The sequence below is a fragment of the Triticum aestivum genome, chromosome 7D (genome assembly GCF_018294505.1).
Source record: "Triticum aestivum cultivar Chinese Spring chromosome 7D, IWGSC CS RefSeq v2.1, whole genome shotgun sequence".
Classification (NCBI taxonomy): Eukaryota; Viridiplantae; Streptophyta; class Magnoliopsida; order Poales; family Poaceae; genus Triticum; species Triticum aestivum.
Window position 1 is genome coordinate 266,729,542 of NC_057814.1, and position 20,984 is coordinate 266,750,525.

A 20,984-nucleotide genomic window follows, 5' to 3' on the forward strand; every position below is an offset into this window, starting at 1 on the left:
TCATTGGAGTGGGGCTTAGAGAGATTGCCGCGGAAGGTTGAGGGGAGGGCGAGGCGGCGCACGACAGCGCCTATTGGCCGTGGGGGTTGGATGCAGACAGCTAGGTCTAGGTTGGAGGGGCGGCTGCAGGAGGATGAAGATCCAGTGGTTGTGAATAGTGACCGACTCGTAGATGAGATTTTCAGGTACTGAAACCTGACGGCGCTCCCTTAATTGTTTGTTCGTTGGTTATCAGTTTCTCACTTTAGCTGTACTCAAGTGTTTTTTTTGTGCCGATGAAGTTCAAATACCTTTGTTACATTTTGGCGAAGTATCAGGTGAAAATGAAAATCTGAAAATTTCTATCGTGGACTGTTGGATCAGGAGCGGACGTCATGGATCAGAGGTGGGACTCCTAACAATCCACTTAAACGCACATTAGCAAATAACCCCCTCTCTCTATTCAACTACTCCAGGATTTAGTTACCCCGTATGAGAAAATTGACCGCCTCCATAACCTAGCCGCACCATGGCGACTCGACGACGCGGCGCTCTCTCCAGGCGAGGGCGGCTCGATGGCCGGGTGGCTACCCCTCCCGCATCTGCGACGGTGCGTCGACGCTTCGGGCGACGGCGACTGGTGGTCAGGGCGCTGCCTCACACACAGGTGACTCGGCGGCCGGAGCTCCGCCCGCACACGACGGTGCTCGACGCCTCGGGTGACGCTACGGCCGCGCAGCTGCCCCTCATGCTACGGCGACTCGGTCGCCGCGAGGCTTCCCCGCACAACGGTGGCTTGATGGCCGTCGTGATGCCCTCAAGCGGCGGTGACATAGACCCAAAACTTATTATGCAGTGGCTTGCTCCTGTTGTCTTATTCTACAGCCCAATGCTTGCTTCTTGGTATTAATTCAGAAGTTGTATCTGAATGTTGTATTTTTTGGTGAAGCCTGTAAGCTTGCTTATGTAGTCCAAATTCTGAAGTTGCATTGGCATGCAATCTGTAATCTTTGGATGTATGAATTTAGTTGAATAAATTTCCTGAGCTGGGCTATTTTAAATCAGTGATTGACAAAACAGAAAAGCGAAGTTCTGTTCCAGCAGTATCTTTTCTGAGCCCTTTTCTAGTCACTCAATGTGAGTTATCTTGGGCAATCCATTCATACTGGCCCTTAATATGAATTCAGTTGAAGATAATTGAAACGGGAAGAAAAAAGGTCAGGTTCTCAGTCATTCAATCTATAATAATTGAAAGATTTGTTCGGGTGGATTTCAGTCTGCAAAGGACCTACTAGCAGCTAGCATTGTTGTGCTAGTTGTGGAACGAGCTTCATCTAACAAAGACGTTATTCAAGGCATGCCCAGGCTACAAAATTGGCAACAACTTCAAGTTATTCCTCTCAGAAGACTAACTAGACATCTCTCAGAAGAACTATGATATTCACATCTAGAAATAACAACAGTACAGCTCCCGGAAGAACTATAATATTCATTCTTAAAATTTATCCAACACATGAAGTTGTTGTTCTGCACCAACATACGCATTGGATATGAACCAAAATCCCAAGTACATACTGAGATGAACCAAAAAGCGAGGATATTCACTGTCGATGGAAGGGCAGCCATGGCGAGGCGCGGTTGGCAGAGGGAGAGTTGCGGTGGACGGAAGGCCCATCCCGACGGTCGGAGGGCCAGTCGCGGCCGGCTGAGGGCAGTGGTTACGCGCCGGTGGAAAGTGCATCGTCGGCGGCGCTCAAGACGATTGAAGAATCCGATCTCAGGATCTCACGAAGGGTCGAGCCCTATTCACCTCATGATTAATAGAGAGGGGGGTTATCTGCTAATGTGCGTTTAAGTGGATTGTTAGGACTCCCATCTGTGATCCGTGACGTCCGCTCCTGATCCAACAGTCCACGATAGAAATTTTCAGATTTTCACCGAAGTCATTTTCACCTGATACTTCGCCTTACATTTTTGTGCCAAGAGCGTGACAAACCCCCATTTGCTCGTCAATTGCACTTTTGTCAAGGGCGATGCTAGGCGTAAGTCGGGCGATGGATCCCGTTTCGTAAGTCGCCTTTGCAACCGTCCGATCAATCGTGCTTAAACCGTTCGATAGGTCAAGTCTTCCACGTCGCTTCCTTCCTCCCCAGAGCGTCAGTCCATGGCTTCCTTCTTCCCCAAGCACACACATCAGTTCGCCCCCCTGTGTCATCGTCAGTAGCAACGCCTTTGAGCACCGGTGGCCATGGCTGATGTTGCGATGCATTGCACGGTGATGACGACAGAAGCTACGACGCAGCGCCGGCGACGACGGGTATTGCAACGTAGCACGCGGCCGCCATGGCGGGAGCTGCGATGCAGCGCTGGCGATGAGACGGATGTCGGCGACGACGGTGCAGTGGTTGCTCCGATGCAGCGCCGACGACAACGGCGAATGCCGCGATGCAGCACCGACGGCGACGGGTGTTGCAACGCAGCACGTGGCATCCATGGCGGGAGCTACAATGCAGCGCTGGCGACAACGGCGGTTGCTCCGATGCAGCACCGGCGACGATGGCGCAGTGGTTGTTCCGATGCAGCACCGACGACTACGGCGAATGCCGCCATGCAGCGCCGGCGGCGACGGGTCTTGCAACGCAGCATGCGGTGGCCATGGCGGGAGCTGCGATGCAGCGCCGGCGATGACGGGTGGTGCGACGCAGCACACCGCGGCCATGACGGAAAGCTCGCGACGCAGCATCCGGCGGCCATGACGGAAGCTCGCGATGCAGCGTGCGGTGATGATGGGGGAGCTGCTATGCAGCCACAACGAAGCTTCAATGCATACACGGCGGAGCTTAAATGCTGGCACGACCGACGGGTCATCCCCTCCACAGCGGCGTTGGTGCTGCCTGTCTTCTCCCCTGCTGTGACGAACGAGAAGGAGAAAGAAAAAGAAAGGAGTGGTTGCAGATTTTGTGAAGAAGATAAGGTTGAGATGAAGGATGCGGTGGGCGGACCGGTCCCCACTGGACACGTGGTGTGTGGAGAGAGAGGTTTATGGGAGAGAGTTTTCATCCGGCTGATTCTAAACATTTTCCTTTTGTCAATGCTTGGTACAGCGGGAATCACTCCAACACGAGTAAATAGCATAAAACTACTATTTCTTTACAGGCCAAAAAACTACCGGTTTTTAATTTTTCGCTGATAACTACCAAGTCAGGGGTTGGCTGTTTCAAAAAACCCTAAACACTCATTGCTAGCGATTTAAACCGTTTTATGACAGGTCGGGCCCACTCCTAAACAATCCGTTTGTTTGACCGTTTGCTTTGACCGTTAACTTACATATGGGACCCACGTGTAAGTTGCCTCTTCTTCCTCTTGTCTTCTCTTCTCTCCTCCTGTCTCTTTCTTCTTCCTCTCCTCCTCCCGACAAACACCACACCCACCGGCGGCCACTTCCACCATCCGTCGCGCGCCAGACAAGCTCGACTGCGAAACGAACGCCGCCCGGAGGGCAGCCGCATCGCAGGGGCACGGGCCGCGGCATGGCCAGGGCTCGGCCCGTCGCGAGCCGCGCACCATGGCCAGGAGCAAGGGCGTCGCTAGCCGCGCCATGTCAGGTGCTTGGGCTAATCTTTGTAGAGTAAAAAAGATTGCGAGGGTGGATATTTTAACGCTTGCAATCCATAAACCACAGGATCAAATGTTAATAAAAAGCACAGAAGCATAAAATCGTCTAGTCAGTAGGCATATATGGCTGGGAAACTGAGCGTCACTCTGAAAAGAAATATCAACAGTCATAATGCCTCTAGATCAAATTAAACAGCAGAACAATGTACCATCTGGACCATGGCTAAACCTTGACATTTAGACCAGCAACAACTGTAACAAGAGATATTCATGCTGGGATGATATCGCAGTACCACAGAAAATACGTGTAATAACTGAAGAGGGGCGAAATCCCATGTACCCCACTAAAAACTCGCACCAACAAAATACTCGGTAGTGAAGTGACACCTGTGCACAAAGGGCTACAGCAGTGCAAGGCATGGTAAGACTTGATAGTATATCAACACAAGTCATGTTAAACATCACGTATCATATCCGCCGACGATCCACAGATGCATTAACATCGGGCGTTAACAGAATATTCTCTAATTATAGCAGTGGTATTGCTCCTTCCAACAACTGGTTGCAGTCCCTCAACAGTAAAAAAAATGGAAGTTTCTACAATTGATTTGGAGAGCGGGGCTACAAAATTTGTAATGACCAAGTATTCATCTGTTGTGTCCAGAAAAGGAATGAAGATACTATAGTTTACGTACCTAATATGGCAATAACAACCCAGTGCATCCCATCTAAGGTAGCCGTCAAGGTGAGGGCTTCCAACTTCAGCAGTGGAATCTGCACACATCTGTGTATCCATTCTGCTACAATGGCACAACGACTGAATGGAGCTCAGACTGTATGTATTTGATCAGGTAAAAAACGTGACAACATCTCTTCTGTATCCCCTAACTATCAACATGCGTGGGACGTTCTCTACAAGCAGATCCATGTACTCCATGTAGAAGTATGCAGGGTGATTCAGCGGTGGCGGAGGGAGGCTCACTAGCACCACAGCTGCCATTCTGGAGTACCTGAGTATCGTAGAGTTCAACTTCAACATTGTATAGAGGAATTTATCGACCTTTTGCTCGTTCACCACAACTTGCTTCCCATCCACCATTTGCGGCCGTCCTTCTCTTTGTGCCGTTTCCTTCATCTCAGAAAGGTATGTGCTGATCCTGCGCTGTGCACTTGTGTAAGCCTCTTGAGAATCATCTGGCTGAGCACCACTGCTGCTGCTCTCCACATGAGATTCCCATGACTTCATAGTCACAACAATGACCTCGGCGTGCATCCTAAGATCATACAAGAACTTTTTGACATCAGTCTTTAGCTCTTCAGCATCAGTGTCCTCTTCAGCTATGCAGAAGACTTGGATCTTGCAGCTTTCGAAAGTCGCTTTTGTGAGCAGGAGCTGAGACAGAAGAAGCATCAATCCTCCATCTCTCACAATCCAATAGAGGTCAATAGTACCATACTGTCTCTGGAACTCATTAGGCCACTCATCAAGACCCTTCACAATAACAACTGCCTTGTTAGCAATGATGCAATCATTTATTATACTGACAAAGGTTGATGGTATCTCTGTCAGATTCTCACGGCGCCAAATCTCAGGGTACCGCACCACAACAATATTAGGCTTCAAATTACCAAGGCCCATCGTCTGAACAATGCTACGGAAGCCCTCAGACATCGAAGGTGCTACAATTATCTCTGCAACACCCTCACAGCGTTTGTACTCAATGTAGGCCTCCAGCTGATGACAGGCAGTCTTAGCATCCTCAGCCAGTTCATGATAATCACCGTCAATTGTCGAGACAAATATTGACATACCACGGCCCTTCTTCTTCATACAATTGGCAAAATCAGCAAGTTTTGGATGACAAGGGACATTTTCTGGAAGTTTACCCCAAGGGCGGCATAATATCAGAGGAATGGGGTACCAATTCTTAGGATGAACTTGGTTTGCTGTGAGAAGAACAGTGGGGTGAGTGTTAGAATAATGAGTTTGCATAGATTACCAATGACTATTTCTTTGTCATGCAGAAAGTAATACCTCCTAGCGACCTGAGACTCCGCAATGCCAACTGAAAATATGCACTCTTGAACCCATCTCCCCAATCTCCAGCCTTCCCTTTTAAGCTCACATAGTAATAGATGAGGCTTGCAAGGGCAAGGGAGATAACAGTGAAAGACCAAGAGATCAAAAACATGATGACTGAAATTTGAGAGAAAGATTATTAAGTGGAAAGCACAACTATAAACACAACATGAGGGTGCATTTTAACTAGCTGTGGACCACAAGAAATATGAGGTAAGCAAATAGGATTGAAAATCATACATGTGAATAGAACTCTTCAGTCAAATACACAATAATGCCTAAGTCAGTATACATTTTCAAGTACATAAAATAACATTCAGTAAAAGTATTACAGGCAGCTCAGGATGAATATCATGGATGACGAAATAAAACAGTGAAGAGTCAAATGGCGTACCAACGCAAAGTAATGCACCAACAAGTGAAAGACTCCAGTGGTGAAGTTTCCATCGAGGGCGCCAACTAGGAGCATCAAGTAAGTCAAGCAGAAAGCACGACAAGTTCACACCAGCATAGCACAACAGAAAGAACATAGTGATAGTGGGTGTAATCAGATCCAAGTTCCCAATAATCACACATCCAATACAGATTAATGCTGTGAATAAAGTTGCTGCGTGAGGTTCGGCTCCTTCAGAAACCTTAAAGTAATTAAGGACTGGAAGGATGTCGTCATTTGCTATTGCTGCTAGTAACCTTGGAGCCCCTGTCAAACTCTGCAGTGCTGCACCTAAAGTGGACAGGATAATACCAATGTAAATCACTACTGGAGCAGGCCATGCCACTGTAGCAGTAAGAAGCCTGCAAGTATTAAGGATATTTATGAGCTAACCACACAATAACTCAGTAACGTAGCAGCTGATGGGACTTAAGACAGAACTGCAGCCTACAGCCATGCTATCAGAACGTAGTTGTTCGATAAAAGAATATAGACAAAAACAGGTTCAACAAATATGTGTGTTATATATAAAGCATGAATATTGACCGTGTAAAGTAGATTAGTCGACAGAACTTTCTTGTTAGCTAAAGATGGGGAAAAAAAGAAACAAAAATCATTCTGACTGAAAGCATGGGGTATGTGCCCTCAAACAGGACCTACCCAAAATAACTTTATGTGCCCGATGCCCATAACAGCGAGAAGAACAGCTGTGGCAGTGAGATTTTCTCTACTGATAGAGCAAATAACCACACTCTGACGACAGTAAAAATGCAGAACTCTAGCATACAAAATATTCCATGCCCACATTACCTAAATTCTAAAGTGTGATCAATGATAACTTGCAGCACTGAAAAGCACATACCTATCAGTTAGAAGCTCCTCTCTTGTGGACAAGGCTCCAAACAGCAGCACAGAAAACAAGTACATAGCAGTTGTTGTGAGTGTTGCACATAACGTTCCAATTGGTATTGAACGTTGTGTATCTTTCAGTGAAGCAGATCGATTTGAGCCAGCCATAATTCCAGTGACTGCTGGGAAAAAGAGACCTACCAAAGCACTGAAAAGTATACAAAAATGTGTCAGCAAGTTGCATTTGCACAGACAAAGAAGTCTTGCAGGCCCGTAAACTTTGTTTTCAATAATAGAGTTTTTTTTGCATGAATTCAATAATAGAGTTTGATTCATCTCCAGCCTTCAACCTCGCAAGGTTAGACAACAGGTCCCTAAACTCATACAGAAGTTTTACATAGGCCCTTATAAGTCTGGAAAGTCCCTAAACTTGTCGTCCTTAGTCAAATATTCCCTCCGTTCCTAAATATAATGCTTTTTAGAGATTCCAATGCGGACTACATATGGAGCAAAATGAGTGAATCTACACTCTAAAATACGTCTATATACATCCATATGTAGCCCGTATTGAAATCACTAAAAGGTCTTATCTTTAGAAACGGAGGGAGTAGTACCAAAAGCTGTGAGTTAACGGATGTTTCTGATGTGGAGGCAGGGGGTTGGTTTCATTGTTCCATCGAAGATCGGCGGGGGCACTTATGCCCTTTCTCTGGCTAGAGACTATCCCATGAAATAAATATGAAATTCGCTGCTTGGGTTTGTCTGAACTAGGTTCAATAATGGTATTACAGTCCATGTTAATGCACCCATCAGGTTATGTGTTTACGGATGGGACAAATTATGTATGTTTACCATGTGACCCTGTTAACAGAAGTTGCGGTTGATATCAAGTAATTCGGTCAGTTAGACCAACTTGCAGCCAATCAAATATCCTGGAAGTTTAATAACTTAAATGAAATATTTATATGACTAAATCGCACTTTGCACCAGGTAGATTGCCACTTATTTCACTTTGCACCAGATTTCGCCAAAAAAGAAATTGCACTGGGTCCAGCACAATAATATTTTTAACTGAAATCTCTAAGTATATATTTCGCCCCATAATATACATCATACATGCATGAATTTTCATCAAAAAAATTCTAGAAAACCTGATGCAAATTGCAACATTATTATGCAGACCTAGTGCAAAGTGAAAACTCTTGCAAAACCTGGTACAAAGTGTAATTTACTCTATAAACTTCAGGGCACATTGCAATTCTGACTAAAGAATGAACATGCATGTGAGGACCTTATTAACATATAATGGGAGTAGGTTGACACCATGATTGTACAAGTTCATAGGGTCAAATGAAAATTGTGTAAAATGACTAGAGTATGCTTGAGATTCAACATAGATATACATGGAATGACAGAGAATTTTCATGTTTTTAGAGATGTTAGAAGCTTACTTGAAATCCCAATATATAGAACCATTTGGATCAGGAACTCCTGCATTGTTTGTACGTTGATATTCTGAACCCCAGTTGTCTCTGAGTGAGGTTAGACTCAACCCAGTGATCCCCTCTAAGTAGGAAAGCCAGCATTACAATTGAATGCATAAATGCATAATGATGATTATCCAAAATATAGGCCACATGGTACTTACTTGGAGCATTGTGTCTTGGTGCAATGAAGACACCAAGATATATGCACAACAGTGAAAAGAGTACTGGTATTAAGAAGGCAGGTGCAACCTTGTTGATGATTTTGACACCACCGAATACAATAAAACAGAGCAGTATGGTCACAATAACACCATATACTTGAAGGTCATGCAAGCTGGGTGTCGATATAGTCGCCGTGCCAGCTGTTGCTGTACCGTTTAATAATGTATTGTTCACCACTGTTACACTCTCTGCATTATTAAAAAACTATGAGTTAGTCAAATAGAAATCGAAATTGACATTACAAGTTAAGAAAAAAGTAAGTATTGTGTAGTGTAGCTCTACTTCCTTTTCTCGATTTCTCACAAAACATGAACCAAGTTAGCAATGCAAATAAAATAAAATGCAGGCATTCTCTACGCCCTAACAAAAGTTTGAAGTACAAGAGTCACTTGTAAATAATTGTTGAACCGGTATGGACCCAAGCCCATCTTCTTATCTCTTAGGGCCCAAGCCCATGTGGAGGTGCTGACCTAGAAAGGGGCATCCAGCCCTCCCGTTCCCAGGGGAGCCGCCACACACAAGAGAAACCTTACGTGAGTCACCAGACACCACGAGCTCTCCTCTCTGTAGGTACTTCCCTCTCGTCTCAACATGGTATCAGAGGCCAGCGACGGCGGGGCCTAAGGAGACGGCGGCGACGTCCGGCGAGGAGGCGGCGGATCTGGCGCGCGCGTGGGAGGCTGCGGTGAGCTGCACGCACGAGAGACGCGGGGAGCGGCCAGGCAGAGCTGCGCGGGCTGCTGCTGCTGCTGCTGCTTCTTGGACCGGAGGCAGAGCCCCTGCTCGAGCTCTTCCTCGTCCTCGGGCGGCTACAGAGGAAGAGGAGCTGCTCGGGGTGGTTGCTGGCGTGCGTGTGCTGAGCGGAAGCAGGCAGAGGAGGAGCACTAGTGGAGAGAAGGAGTGCGTGCGTGCTGCGTGCGCTGTGGTGCTGCTGAGCAGAGAGTAGAAAGGGGAGAGATCGAGCGGAGAGGAGCTGCTGCTGGGCGCTGTTGTCCTGGAGGCTGCGTGTTTGCTGCTGCTGACTCTGTTGCTGCTACTACTGGTGCTGCTGAGGGGGAGAAGGAAGAGGAGGTGCTGGAGCTTGTTCCTGCGAGGAGCTGCTGCTGGTTGGAAAGAGAAGAAGAGGTGTTGCTGAGGGTTGCTGTTGTTGATTACCGGATCGGAGATGAGTGAACCAACTGGTCTTGCTGAGGCTTTCGAGAAGCTTGCTAAGATCCTCGCTGAGTCCAACTCTAGGGCCATTGTTCCTCGACAGGAAGTGGCTCATAAGCTCGAAATGTCACCCCTGGACATGAAGCTGGAGGGGGCCACAAATTATTTGAGTTGGTCCAGGAGGGCATTGCTGGCTGTGGAACAAAAGGAACTTGATGGGCACTTATTGGGTGCGGTTGATGAACCAGGAGACAAGACTACCGCGGAGGGAAAGAGGTGGAAGGTCATAAACTCCGTGCTCGTTGGCTGGTTGTTGAACTCAGTGGTGCCCCCCATTGGACGCTCTGTGGAGGGACTATCCACGTCCGCCGAGATATGGAAGACTTTATCCGCCCAATACTCAGGCAAGGGTAATTTCATGCTAATTGCTCAGATTGAGGGGAAGATCAGTCGGCTGCGCCAAGGTGACGACATGTCAGTAATGGCATATGTGGCAGAGCTGCAGGCTTTGTGGGCGGAGCAGGATAACTGCGATCCTCTGGAACTCTATGATGCTGCTTGCATCGAGTCCGGGCGCAATTGGATTGCACGCAGGCGTGTGTTGAAACTATTGGAAGGGCTCAGAGGTTGCTTTCATGGAAGGGGGGCATCCCTGTTGCACCAGCCTCTCCTGCCAACTATTGAGGAGACTATTGCAGCAATGTCTCAAGAGGAGGTGAGGCTATCTCTTGAGCATGCAGACATGAAGGCTGTGCCGGCTTCGACATTTGCTGTCACTGAGCGCATGGAGTGGGGAGATCCCAACAAATGTCATGTTTGTGGGGAGATAGGTCACTGGAAGAGGGAATGTCCAACTCGTGGCAGAGGCAGGGGATACAATAGAGGGGGGACTGGCAGAGGTAGGCATGCTAGAGGCAGAGGTGGATACCTAGGGAACTCACGGGGTCAACTTTCTAGGGGCAGAGGTGGTTACTCAGGAAACTCAGGGGGTGAGAGGGCGCATATGGTAGTTGAAGGGGACACTGGGACGTCAAAGGGCAAGGAAGTTGACGAGGCTGCCTATGGAGACTTTGCTCATTGGGCCTCCACTGATGAAGGTAATCCGACAAAGGCATCTCTTACTCCTAATGAGAATGCTTCAGAGTGGGTCCTAGACTCTGGAGCATCTAAGCATGTTGCGGGTAATTCCTGTGTGTTTGAGTCTTACAGTAAGCATCCTCCTACTCACAAGGGCACTATACAAACTGCTGATGGGACAAATCAGCCTGTCGTAGGGGTTGGCACAGTCAAGTGCACTTCAAACATCTCCTTATTGTCAGTTTTACATGTGCCAGCTTTTCCTGTCAATTTGGTCTCTTTCAGTGCTCTCATTGATGAAATAGACTGTCGTGTGATCCTTGACAAGTTCGGATGCTTGATTCAGGTACGACAGACGAGCCAGACGGTTGGGACTGGCACCAGGCGTAGGGGGCTTTGGTACATGGACCAGGAGGTGCAGCCAGACTTGGTGTGTGCTGTGACCATGGAGGACAAGGAGAAGGAGGCGATGATCCATCACTGTAGGATGGGGCATGTATCTTTTGATAAGATGAGTAGAATATTTCCGGATGTTATGTGTGGAATAGGCAAGGGCAAGTTAACATGTGATGCTTGCGAATATGCAAAACACACACGAGCCTCATATGTGAGTAAGGGGCTTAGGAGCATATCTCCTTTTATGCTTATTCATTCGGATGTATGGACTAGCCCGGTAGTGTCAATGAATGGAAAGAAGTATTTTGCTACCTTTATTGACTGCTATTCTCGTATGACTTGGATTTACTTGATGCGTCACAAGGATGAGGTGTTTAGCTGTTTTCAGAACTTCCATGCTCTTGTAAAGAACCAGTTTCAGGTACAGGTCAAGGTGCTCAGGACTGACAATGGCACAGAGTATGTGAACAACATTTTTGGGGCTTTCATGGCTGACCAAGGGATTCTTCATCAAACTTCATGCCCGGACACCCCACCTCAGAATGGAGTGGCCGAAAGGAAAAATCGTCATATTCTTGAGGTTGCTCGGTCGTTGATGTTTACCATGAATGTGCCTAAGTTCTTATGGGATGAAGCAGTTATGACAGCCACATACCTGATCAACCGGACACCTTCTAGGATACTAGGTATGAAATCTCCATCTGAGTTGCTCGTTGGAGATAATAAGTTTGTTGTTTCCCCCAAGCTGTTTGGCAGTACCTGCTTTGTTCGTGATCATCGACCATCTGTTGGAAAGCTTGATCCTCGAGCAGTGAAGTGTGTCTTTCTGGGATACTCTTCTAGTCAGCAGGGGTATAAATGTTGGTGTCCCTCTGAAAAACGCAGGTTTGTAAGTATGGATGTTACCTTTAGGGAGTCTGAGCCATTCTATGGTGAGCCGACTGATCTCAGTCTGTTGTTTGCAGAGCTAGACCACCTACACCCTGTGCAAGATGGTCAAGAGGGGGAGAAGGATGCGTCTCATACTCACGGTGATTCTGTGGGCATTAACACTGATAATGATGTGCAAGTTCAGGTCCAACCAATTGTAGGTACAATTCCAGTTAGTACTCTCACCAATGATGATGTGCAGGTTCATGTCGAGCCAACTGTCGATACACTTAAGATTGGTGCTCTCCAGGTTCCTGTTCGGGATCGATGGCAGACGAATACCTTGGTGTACTCTCAACGGCAACCACACGTGCAGGGGGAGCAGCAAGGCAGTGAGGCAAGAGTGCAGGGTGAGCAGCAAGGCAGTGAGGCAAGCTCATCTGACACAGTGGAGCTTCCCATTGCGTTGCGAAAGGCTACACGTGAAGCGGCAAGGAAGGGTGAAGTAGCAAGGAAGGCTCTACCAAAGGATGATGCTTGTGATGACCTTGATATTGGAAATTTTGTGTCTTATAAGGCTTTGTCACCTTCATATAAGGCGTTTGTTGCCTCTCTTCAAACTGTGTCAATCCCAAAGGATTGGAAGGCTGCAAAGCAAGATCCGAAGTGGTGTGAAGCGATGATAGAAGAGTTGGAAGCACTGAGGAAAAACAAGACGTGGGTGCTAACCACATTGCCAGCAGAAAAGAAAGCAGTGAGTTGTAAGTGGATCTATACAGTGAAGCAGAATCCCGAGGGGAAGGTGGAACGGTACGGCCAGATTGGTCGCCAGAGGATATAGTCAAACTTATGGAATTGACTATGATGAGACGTTTGCTCCCGTGGCAAAGATGAGCACAGTAAGGATATTGGTCTCATGTGCTGCAAACTTTGGGTGGAAGTTGCATCAATTAGATGTCAAGAATGCCTTCTTGCATGGTGAGTTGCAGGAAGAAGTGTACATGGAGATACCACCAGGTTTTGGTACTTCAGAGACCACGGGGAAGGTATGCAGGCTGAAGAAATCCTTGTATGGACTGAAGCAATCACCAAGGGCATGGTTTGATAGGTTCAGACGTGCGGTCCGTGGTATGGGGTATGGTCAGTGTAACGGTGACCACACCATGTTCTACAGGCACTCCGATCGAAAGATCACGATCCTTGCTGTTTATGTGGATGACATTATCATCACTGGAGATGATAAGGAGGAAATAGAGAGATTGAAGGGCTGTCTGAGCAAGGAGTTTGAGGTAAAGGATTTGGGCAATCTAAAATACTTCCTTGGCATTGAAGTGGCTCGGACAGAGAAGGGAATCTCTATGTGCCAACGAAAATACACCTTGGATCTCTTGAGTGACATGGGCATGATGGGGTGTCGTGCTGCCCCTACTCCGATTGAACAAAATCATCAAGTGACAGCACAATCAGGAGAGCTAGTGAATAAGGAAGATTATCAGAAATTGGTTGGGAGATTATTGTACTTGTGTCATACCAGGCCTGACATTACGTATGCCGTGGGGGTGGTGAGCAGATACATGCATGAACCAAGGAGTGGGCATCTTGATATTGTGCAGAGAATCCTGAGATACTTGAAGGGGACTCCGGGTAAAGGGTTGTGGTTTGAGAAGAGTGGACATCTTGAGGTGGATGGCTATAGTGACTCTGACTGGGCCAGTTGTCAAGATGATAGAAGATCCACTTCTGGCTACTGCGTGTTTGTGGGAGGAAATTTGGTGTCATGGAGAAGCAAGAAACAACCAGTTGTGTCTAGATCAACAGCAGAAGCTGAGTATAGAGCATTATCTCAAGGGTTGTGTGAGATGCTTTGGGTGAAGTACCTTCTGAGTGAGTTGAAACTTCTGAGGAAGGGACCCTTGAAGGTGTGGTGTGACAATCAGTCAGCTATAGCCATTGCTAATAACCCAGTTCAACATGATAGGACAAAGCATGTGGAAATTGATCGCTTCTTCATTAAGGAGAAACTTGATGCTGGGATCATCAGCCTTACTCATGTCAGCTCTGGACAGCAGTTTGCAGATTGCTTGACAAAGGGACTGGGAACAAAGGACTGTAACTTGGCATGTGACAAGATGGGAATGATAGATATCTACCACCCATCTTGAGGGGGAGTGTTGAACCGGTATGGGCCCAAGCCCATCTTCTTATCTCTTAGGGCCCAAGCCCATGTGGAGGTGCTGACCTAGAAAGGGGCATCCAGCCCTCCCGTTCCCAGGGGAGCCGCCACACACAAGAGAAACCTTACGCGAGTCACCAGACACCACGAGCTCTCCTCTCTGTAGGTACTTCCCTCTCGTCTCAACAATAATTCAACATTTCGACTCGGCAATCACAAATACAAAAGAACTTACTGACTAGTATCACTTGTAAATTACCTTGAAACAACCCTGCAGAAGGAATGGCATCCAAAAAGGTTTCTACAGCACCCAGAACATACCTGCAATGAGTGGTAAGTTAGCATGAATACATGTCAAACTAACAAAACAAATTAAAAATCGAACCATCTGAAATTCCAATGGGACAAAGAGCTAAGAGTTTATATTACTAATTCAGCTGTGTTCTATCATTATTGAAAATCCAGACATTTTTCTTTCGAGCATAATGGTCTAAGTGTACATTACTTTATAAATAACCAACCTTTGGAACCTCTGCAAACCAATCATTCATTGGTAGCAGTCAAGGCCAACAAACATCAAAATATAGCACAAAACCCTTCAATTTCACTACTTCACATTCTACTATAAACCATTCCACTCATCTCATACTAACTTGAAGAACTAATATGATGCCAGCTTCCAAGCAGCAGATGCAGAAATAATAATATCCTCATAACTCAGTCCACAAGCAAACAAAGATAAATGAAATTTGAAAGGCAAACTAGTGCTTGGCTATTGCGGTGTATACTTACATGGACCCAGCAACTGCATTTCCAAGAAAGAAACACAATCCAATACTAACTCCAACTTCAGGACCAAGCGCACGGCCAATGAGATAATATGGTCCACCACCCTATGGATCATACAAAATGCACATCAGCTAACGTACACATTTAAGTTTATCAAGGTAGCAGCATCACACATCAAGAAAGTTCTAGAAGTATTCCGTATTCCCAGCAATAAATCTAGATCGTCGAATTTAACCATATCACACACCAGGTTCAACAAACGAAATGAAGACAATAGACCAGCAAAACTAAGGCATATCAGGTATCAACCCTATTACATGAACTCACCACCAGTAGCAAAATGTCCAGCATACCTTCATTGCCCCATTTGTTGCAATGGCACTTAATGATAAGCCAGTTAAAAATGTACAAGCACCACAGAACGAGACTAAAACAAGCGACTGCCATATGCCTGCCATACCTACAATCCTACAGAAAGGAAAAAAAAATATTAGCTAGTGTTGAATAACCCAAAAAGAATTTTTTAGCTGAAAAAGGTGTACATGCATCACATTTTCTAAAATACCACTTCCAACAAGGGTATAAAAGTGTCCAGTACGAAAGGCATTAATACTGCAAGATTAGTCAAATGCGCCCACACTGGATAACAATACCTTTACAGACTTTGCAGTTACTTTTACTTGGTTCTACCATGGGAAAATCTCATACAACTAGGAATTGAAATATTACAGGTGGCCCTCTGCCAGAGAATGATAACACGGTGACCAGCATGGCAGCATAGCAAATTTATTTTGCGAAAAAACAAATAAGATCAAAACACTGACACGCAGTAGCAAAAACAAGTGCACATGATGGCAATACTTACCAGGTAAAACGGATATAATAAATGATCCCCAAGATATTCTGCAAGCATGGTACAAAGACACCCATCATTGTACCAAACTTAGGTCCAGCTTCCTGCTAACCAAATGAAAGAAATGGAATAAGTAATACAGTTTTTCTAACTATCCATATATCCAAATGACATAAACCAAATAAACAGAAACAAACAGGTCGATGAAAATCAATGAAACAATGAAGAAACTTTGGAGATCCGGCATGAAAACGCAAATGTACAAATCAGCAACTATTGTTGACTAAATATATTTAGAGATGTAGCAAACCGTCAAACACAATAGGTGACAGTATCAGCAAATAATTGAGCCCAAGCACTACTCTTTCCTGTTAACTAAATCCAAATATAGTAACTCCTAGTTATTCACGTTTAACTAGGAAAAGTGTGATGAAGTATCAAACAGATGGAACGCATCCTAAATTTTGGAACTGGAGACAACCTTCGGCCGTCCAATGGTAATTGCTACATCCTCTCCCTCCCTAGGACTCGAAGGAGCTGGGACCTCTTCTCCTGTCATGCTGTTCAGATTCAATCAGATACTTATGTCATAAAGTAAAATCACTAGTTCAAGCTATTTCTTTGGAGAGCACATGCTTAATATATTAGTCAAAACTATGTGTGCTTAATTGAAGGAGATATATCTCAAGTTTTCAGACAAACTAAATAAAATAATACAAAGATGGACCGTACCTCTTGAGGCCCAAAATATTTACAAGTGAATCAAACCCAAAAAGCTCTAGCTTTGAATCCCTTTGAGATCCACTGGATGTAGCATGATCGCCAGAACCTCCTTGCATGCTTGGATCAATAGTTAGATTAGCACCACCAGGCTTGAGGTTCCTATGATATACATAAAAGAAAGCTTGTTGAGTGCATAAATTCGCAACTTGACAGTTTGTGTCATTTAAATCATCTTGCTAATTATAATGACCATTGAAAGAAACAGATGGAATGAAATCTGCAGAAATTATGCCTGATAATGTGGCATGGAATATGCGATCAAAATAGAAAATCGAGAAGGGAAGCCAGTAGGTACAACAAAAGAATATATATGCATGGTGCGAATAAGTAAAGTAGTGTCAAGTAATATCCCAAGCAAACTACAAAGATCAATAACAAGAACTGATATTAAAAGGGAAACATTAACCTCTCAAGTAGTGACAGGTGTGGCACTCATTGACTAACATTCTAACTACAGAACTCTAAACCATGGATATATAACAATAGAAGCTCGGCAACGATTATCGATATGTGAGTACACACAAAATATCATATGCCAAAAGGAAAATCCTACTACAGTCATTCAAATATATCAAACCCGAGTAGATTACAATATATAAAACGATCACCAAATTTCAGAAGTCGAGGTCATGGCCTCACATTGAAGGCAGTCTACAAACAAACAGAACTAATGTGAATTTCACAACCCTGCTCATAATGCACTGAGCTCTAAATGAAGGAAGCAACTCGAAAAGGCTATTAAAAGCCTAAGATTTGTAGTCTCAAACAGTCCACAGCCAGTATGTAGTTAAAAACTTCATATCAACATCCCATGTGTCTGTACTGCTCACGAAGACTATCATCCGAATAAAACTGTCCAGTTGAACACCTCGTTTGGCTAAATAACTCACTGTCAAGACAATGCACAGATATTCGCAGCAACTATGCTAGCTGGTGATTCCCGCAGAAGTGTGACATGTACTAAATCCGAAACCCTTTTACTGATTGTGTATCAGACAAAAACAAAATGCTGAGGAAACCCACGCATATGAGACGAAGTATGCCTCACCTAGGCGGCTGGGGTGTTACGGCGTCATGGCTTGTGACAGAGGTTGAGCCGGGGCTGGGCTCCATGGAGGTCATCTGGATGACGGCGCTGTCGTCCGAGCCCACTGGTCGGTACCGTCGCCCGTTGGGCGGCGCTGGCACCGGCAGCCCATCCTGCGCGGCCTCGATCTCCCCATTCTCCATCCGAGGAAGCTGCAGCCACGCACAACAAAGTTGGTGCCGTGAGATCTAGGTTTTTAGAGTAGACGCTGAAGCAGTCCCGAGCAGCGGCGGAGCAGGGGGCTGGCGGGCGTGGATCTGGATCCGAGGCTGAGCGTGGGGAGCAGGGGCGGTTCGGGCGGCAGCGGGACGCGATCGCTGGAAGCTTACCAGGTTGGACGAAGCGCAGGGGGCGGTGGAGGTGGGCGCTGCGGCGAAGGGGCGGTCACCGGCGGCGAGGAGAGCGGGGAGTTAACGGGGAAGGTGGGCAACGGTCGGAGGGGAGTTGGAAAAAGCTACGAAACTGGGTTCGCTTCGTCCCTCATTTTTTGCGCTGGGCACCCTGGAAATTAGGTCCGTCTTTGAGTTGAGGACACGGCTCGGAGGGAGGGAGGGAGGGAGGGAGGGAGGGATTGCTTCTCCACGAAGCTCCTACGCTGCGTGTTGACTTTTTTGACTTGAGAAGAAGATGTTTCAAATGCTTAAACTGCACTCATCGGAGCAGACACAATGTCAGGACCCAAACCAAAGAGACACCGAAGGCTGAAACCACCGTCGAATTGCTGAAGAGAACGTTTCAGTTAACATACGGCTCAGATCGACGAATGACTCACAAGTGGAATTGGACGTCTTCGATGGACCTCGCTGTCGGTTACCTTTCGGTTTAAACCAAGTCACTGTTTATTACTGCTAGTTGTTTTATACCGTCGTAATTCTGGTTCGGCTACTTATAGCTTGACCCTAGCCGCCGCCGTCCCGTCCCTCACATCTGCAGCCCGCGGCCAGACCGCTGCCGCAGGAGGCCGACGGGCGAAGCCCGCCTTGGAGGACGGCAGCGGCAGGGCACTCTTCTCCTCGCGGCGGCGCGTTGCCCTGGACGGCGTGGCCCGCTTGCGGCGTGGCGGCGGAAGCCGGCGCGGTGGATCCAGCGGTGAACCTCTTGTCAGCGCGGCGAGGAGGTTCTGCGTGGCTGACCGAGACGCGCGTGAGGGATTCAGGTCGTCTGGATCGGTCTCGCGTTGGCGCCTTCGTCTTCAGCCGGCGCGGTCAGGGCGGCGACCCTGGCGTGCGGCGGCAGCCGTTTCCCCCATGTCCGGTGGGTTGAGTCGTTGGCTTGCCTGGCCAGGTGTTGGGTGGCGGCGGTTGTTGCTGATCTGGCGCCCCGGCCAGATCCGTCGTGGTTCGACTATGGCCGGCCGGCGACGCGTGATGGGGCCGGGGTGAGGCGGCCGAAGGTCCTCAGCCGGCTTTTCGATGACACCATACGTCTACATGGCGAGGGTGTGCTCGGATCCAGTCAGCGGCGAGATCGTGGTGGCGCTATTTCCGGTGAAAATCGCGCCGACTTCGGTCATGGCGGACGATGACGGCGTCTCCGACGCCCCCTGTTGAGGCATCGTCGTTGCAAACTGCGTCAACATGATCGGGATGTTCCAGGGAAACCCTAGATCTGGGTCTACCGGATCGGACGATGACAGCGCCTTCGATGGCGTGCTCCCTCATGTGGGCATCGTTTTGGAACAGGAGCTGGCTGGAGGGGACGAGGAGGAGCGGTGTTTCATCTACCGCAAGGCCGACGACGGATCCCGGCGGCATGGCGCTGCGGAGTTTCGGCGACGGGCGCGTGTGGATGGACTGCGCAGGAGGACGACGTTGTCTGGCGTCGTGGTGGCGTCGATGGCGGAGAGACCTGGCACGGTAGATGCAACAGTACAGCTCTAAAGATGGATTGGTGGCAGGTGGCTGCGGCGGCCTCATACCAGGCAGGCGTCCTGGTTGAGGAGTGCGCCGGACTGGTGGGTGCCCCATACCGGCAGGCGTCCTGATTGGGACCTCAGGTCTCAGATGTTAGGTTTGGCTGCGAGGTCTGTTTGGTATTAGACCCAGACTATCAGTATCCCTACATCAACTGGATAGGAGTAGCGACAGATGTTGCCTAGACGGTGGCTTTAGTCTTACTGTTGTATAACTTTGTAAGGTCTTATGTGAATAATTAATAAGTGGTTGCATGCATGGTCCAGATGCAGAGGCCGGGGGTCCTCCTCCATTTCTAAAAAATAAACTTATAGCTTGACCCTATTCAGGAAACCCTAAGTTGTAATTCACTATGCCCCTATCTAGAGTAGAGCTACCTATGTGACGCTCGATTCAATCGTACACTAATCATACACACAAACGTGTACGATCAAGATCAAGGACTCACGGGAAGATATCACAACACAACTCTAAAATAAAATAAGTCACACAAGCATCATAATACAAGCCAGGGGCCTCGAGGGCTCGAATACAAGTGCTCGATCATAGACGAGTCAGCGGAAGCAACAATATCTGAGTACAGACATAAGTTAAACAAGGTGTCATAAGATGGCTAGCACAAACTGGGATACAGATCGAAAGAGGCGCAGGCCTCCTGCCTGGGATCCTCCTAACTACTCCTGGTCGTCGTCAGCGGGCTGCACGTAGTAGTAGGCACCTCCGGTGTAGTAGGAGTCGTCGTCGACGGTGGCGTCTGGCTCCTGGGCTCCAACATCTGGTTGCAACAACCAGGTAGAATGGAAAGGGGGAAAAGAGGGAGAAAGCAACCGTGAGTACTCATCCAAAGTACTCGCAAGCAAGGATCTACACTACATATGCATGGGTATCTGTGTAAAGGGCCATTATCGGTGGACTGTACTGCAGAATGCCAGAATAAGAGGGGGATAGCTAGTCCTATCGAAGACTACGCTTCTGGCAGCCTCCGTCTTGCAGCATGTAGAAGAGAGTAGATTGAAGTCCTCCAAGTAGCATCGCATAGCATAATCCTACCCGGCGATCCTCCCCACGTCGCCCTATGTGAGAACGATCACCGGGTTATATCTGGCACTTGGAAGGGTGTGTTTTATAAGTATCCGGTTCTAGTTGTCATAAGGTCAAGGTACAACTCCGGGTCGTCCTTGTTGGGATCGTAGCAGAAATTAAAATTTTCTACGCATCACCAAGAT

The 20,984-nt window shown here is 47.3% G+C and overlaps 1 protein-coding gene and 1 long non-coding RNA gene across 5 annotated transcripts; one reads left to right on the forward strand and one right to left on the reverse strand.

Annotated features, from left to right (window-relative positions):
- Positions 1-19: 19 nt before the first annotated feature.
- Positions 20-927, forward strand: LOC123169667 (uncharacterized). Its single transcript, XR_006484917.1, has 2 exons — positions 20-385; positions 456-927. It is a non-coding gene; the product is annotated as an uncharacterized lncRNA (long non-coding RNA).
- Positions 928-4,173: 3,246 nt separating this feature from the next.
- Positions 4,174-18,423, reverse strand: LOC123169668 (cation-chloride cotransporter 1). Of its 4 annotated transcripts, none has more exons than XM_044587545.1 (14): positions 18,175-18,423; positions 17,807-17,997; positions 16,708-16,857; positions 16,457-16,535; positions 15,988-16,079; positions 15,476-15,590; positions 15,126-15,226; positions 14,593-14,654; positions 8,605-8,853; positions 8,408-8,522; positions 6,970-7,164; positions 6,069-6,469; positions 5,630-5,791; positions 4,174-5,541 (listed from the first exon to the last, which is right to left on the reverse strand). In XM_044587545.1, exons 2-14 carry the CDS (start codon positions 17,986-17,988, stop codon positions 4,442-4,444), a joined length of 3,003 nt encoding a protein of 1,000 aa, XP_044443480.1. In that variant the 5' UTR covers positions 17,989-17,997; positions 18,175-18,423; the 3' UTR covers positions 4,174-4,441. The 4 variants fall into 4 exon arrangements, with proteins under 4 accessions (XP_044443480.1, XP_044443479.1, XP_044443481.1 ...); XM_044587544.1 differs by having other exon boundaries at positions 15,988-16,082; XM_044587546.1 differs by lacking the exons at positions 17,807-17,997; positions 18,175-18,423 and having other exon boundaries at positions 15,450-15,590; positions 16,708-16,860.
- Positions 18,424-20,984: the final 2,561 nt, after the last annotated feature.

What these genes read in the sequence shown, in the direction of transcription:
- LOC123169668 (XM_044587544.1), bottom strand. Translation starts at nt 17,988, where the DNA reads ATGGAGAATGGGGAGATCGAGGCCGCGCAGGATGGGCTGCCGGTGCCA. An exon ending in AATGCAGTTGCTGGGTCCAT is followed by an intron (nt 14,655 to 15,125) that starts GTAAGTATACAC and finishes CACTCATTGCAG; the next exon opens with GTATGTTCTGGGTGCTGTAG. An exon ending in TTCTGCAGGGTTGTTTCAAG is followed by an intron (nt 8,854 to 14,592) that starts GTAATTTACAAG and finishes TTAATAATGCAG; the next exon opens with AGAGTGTAACAGTGGTGAAC.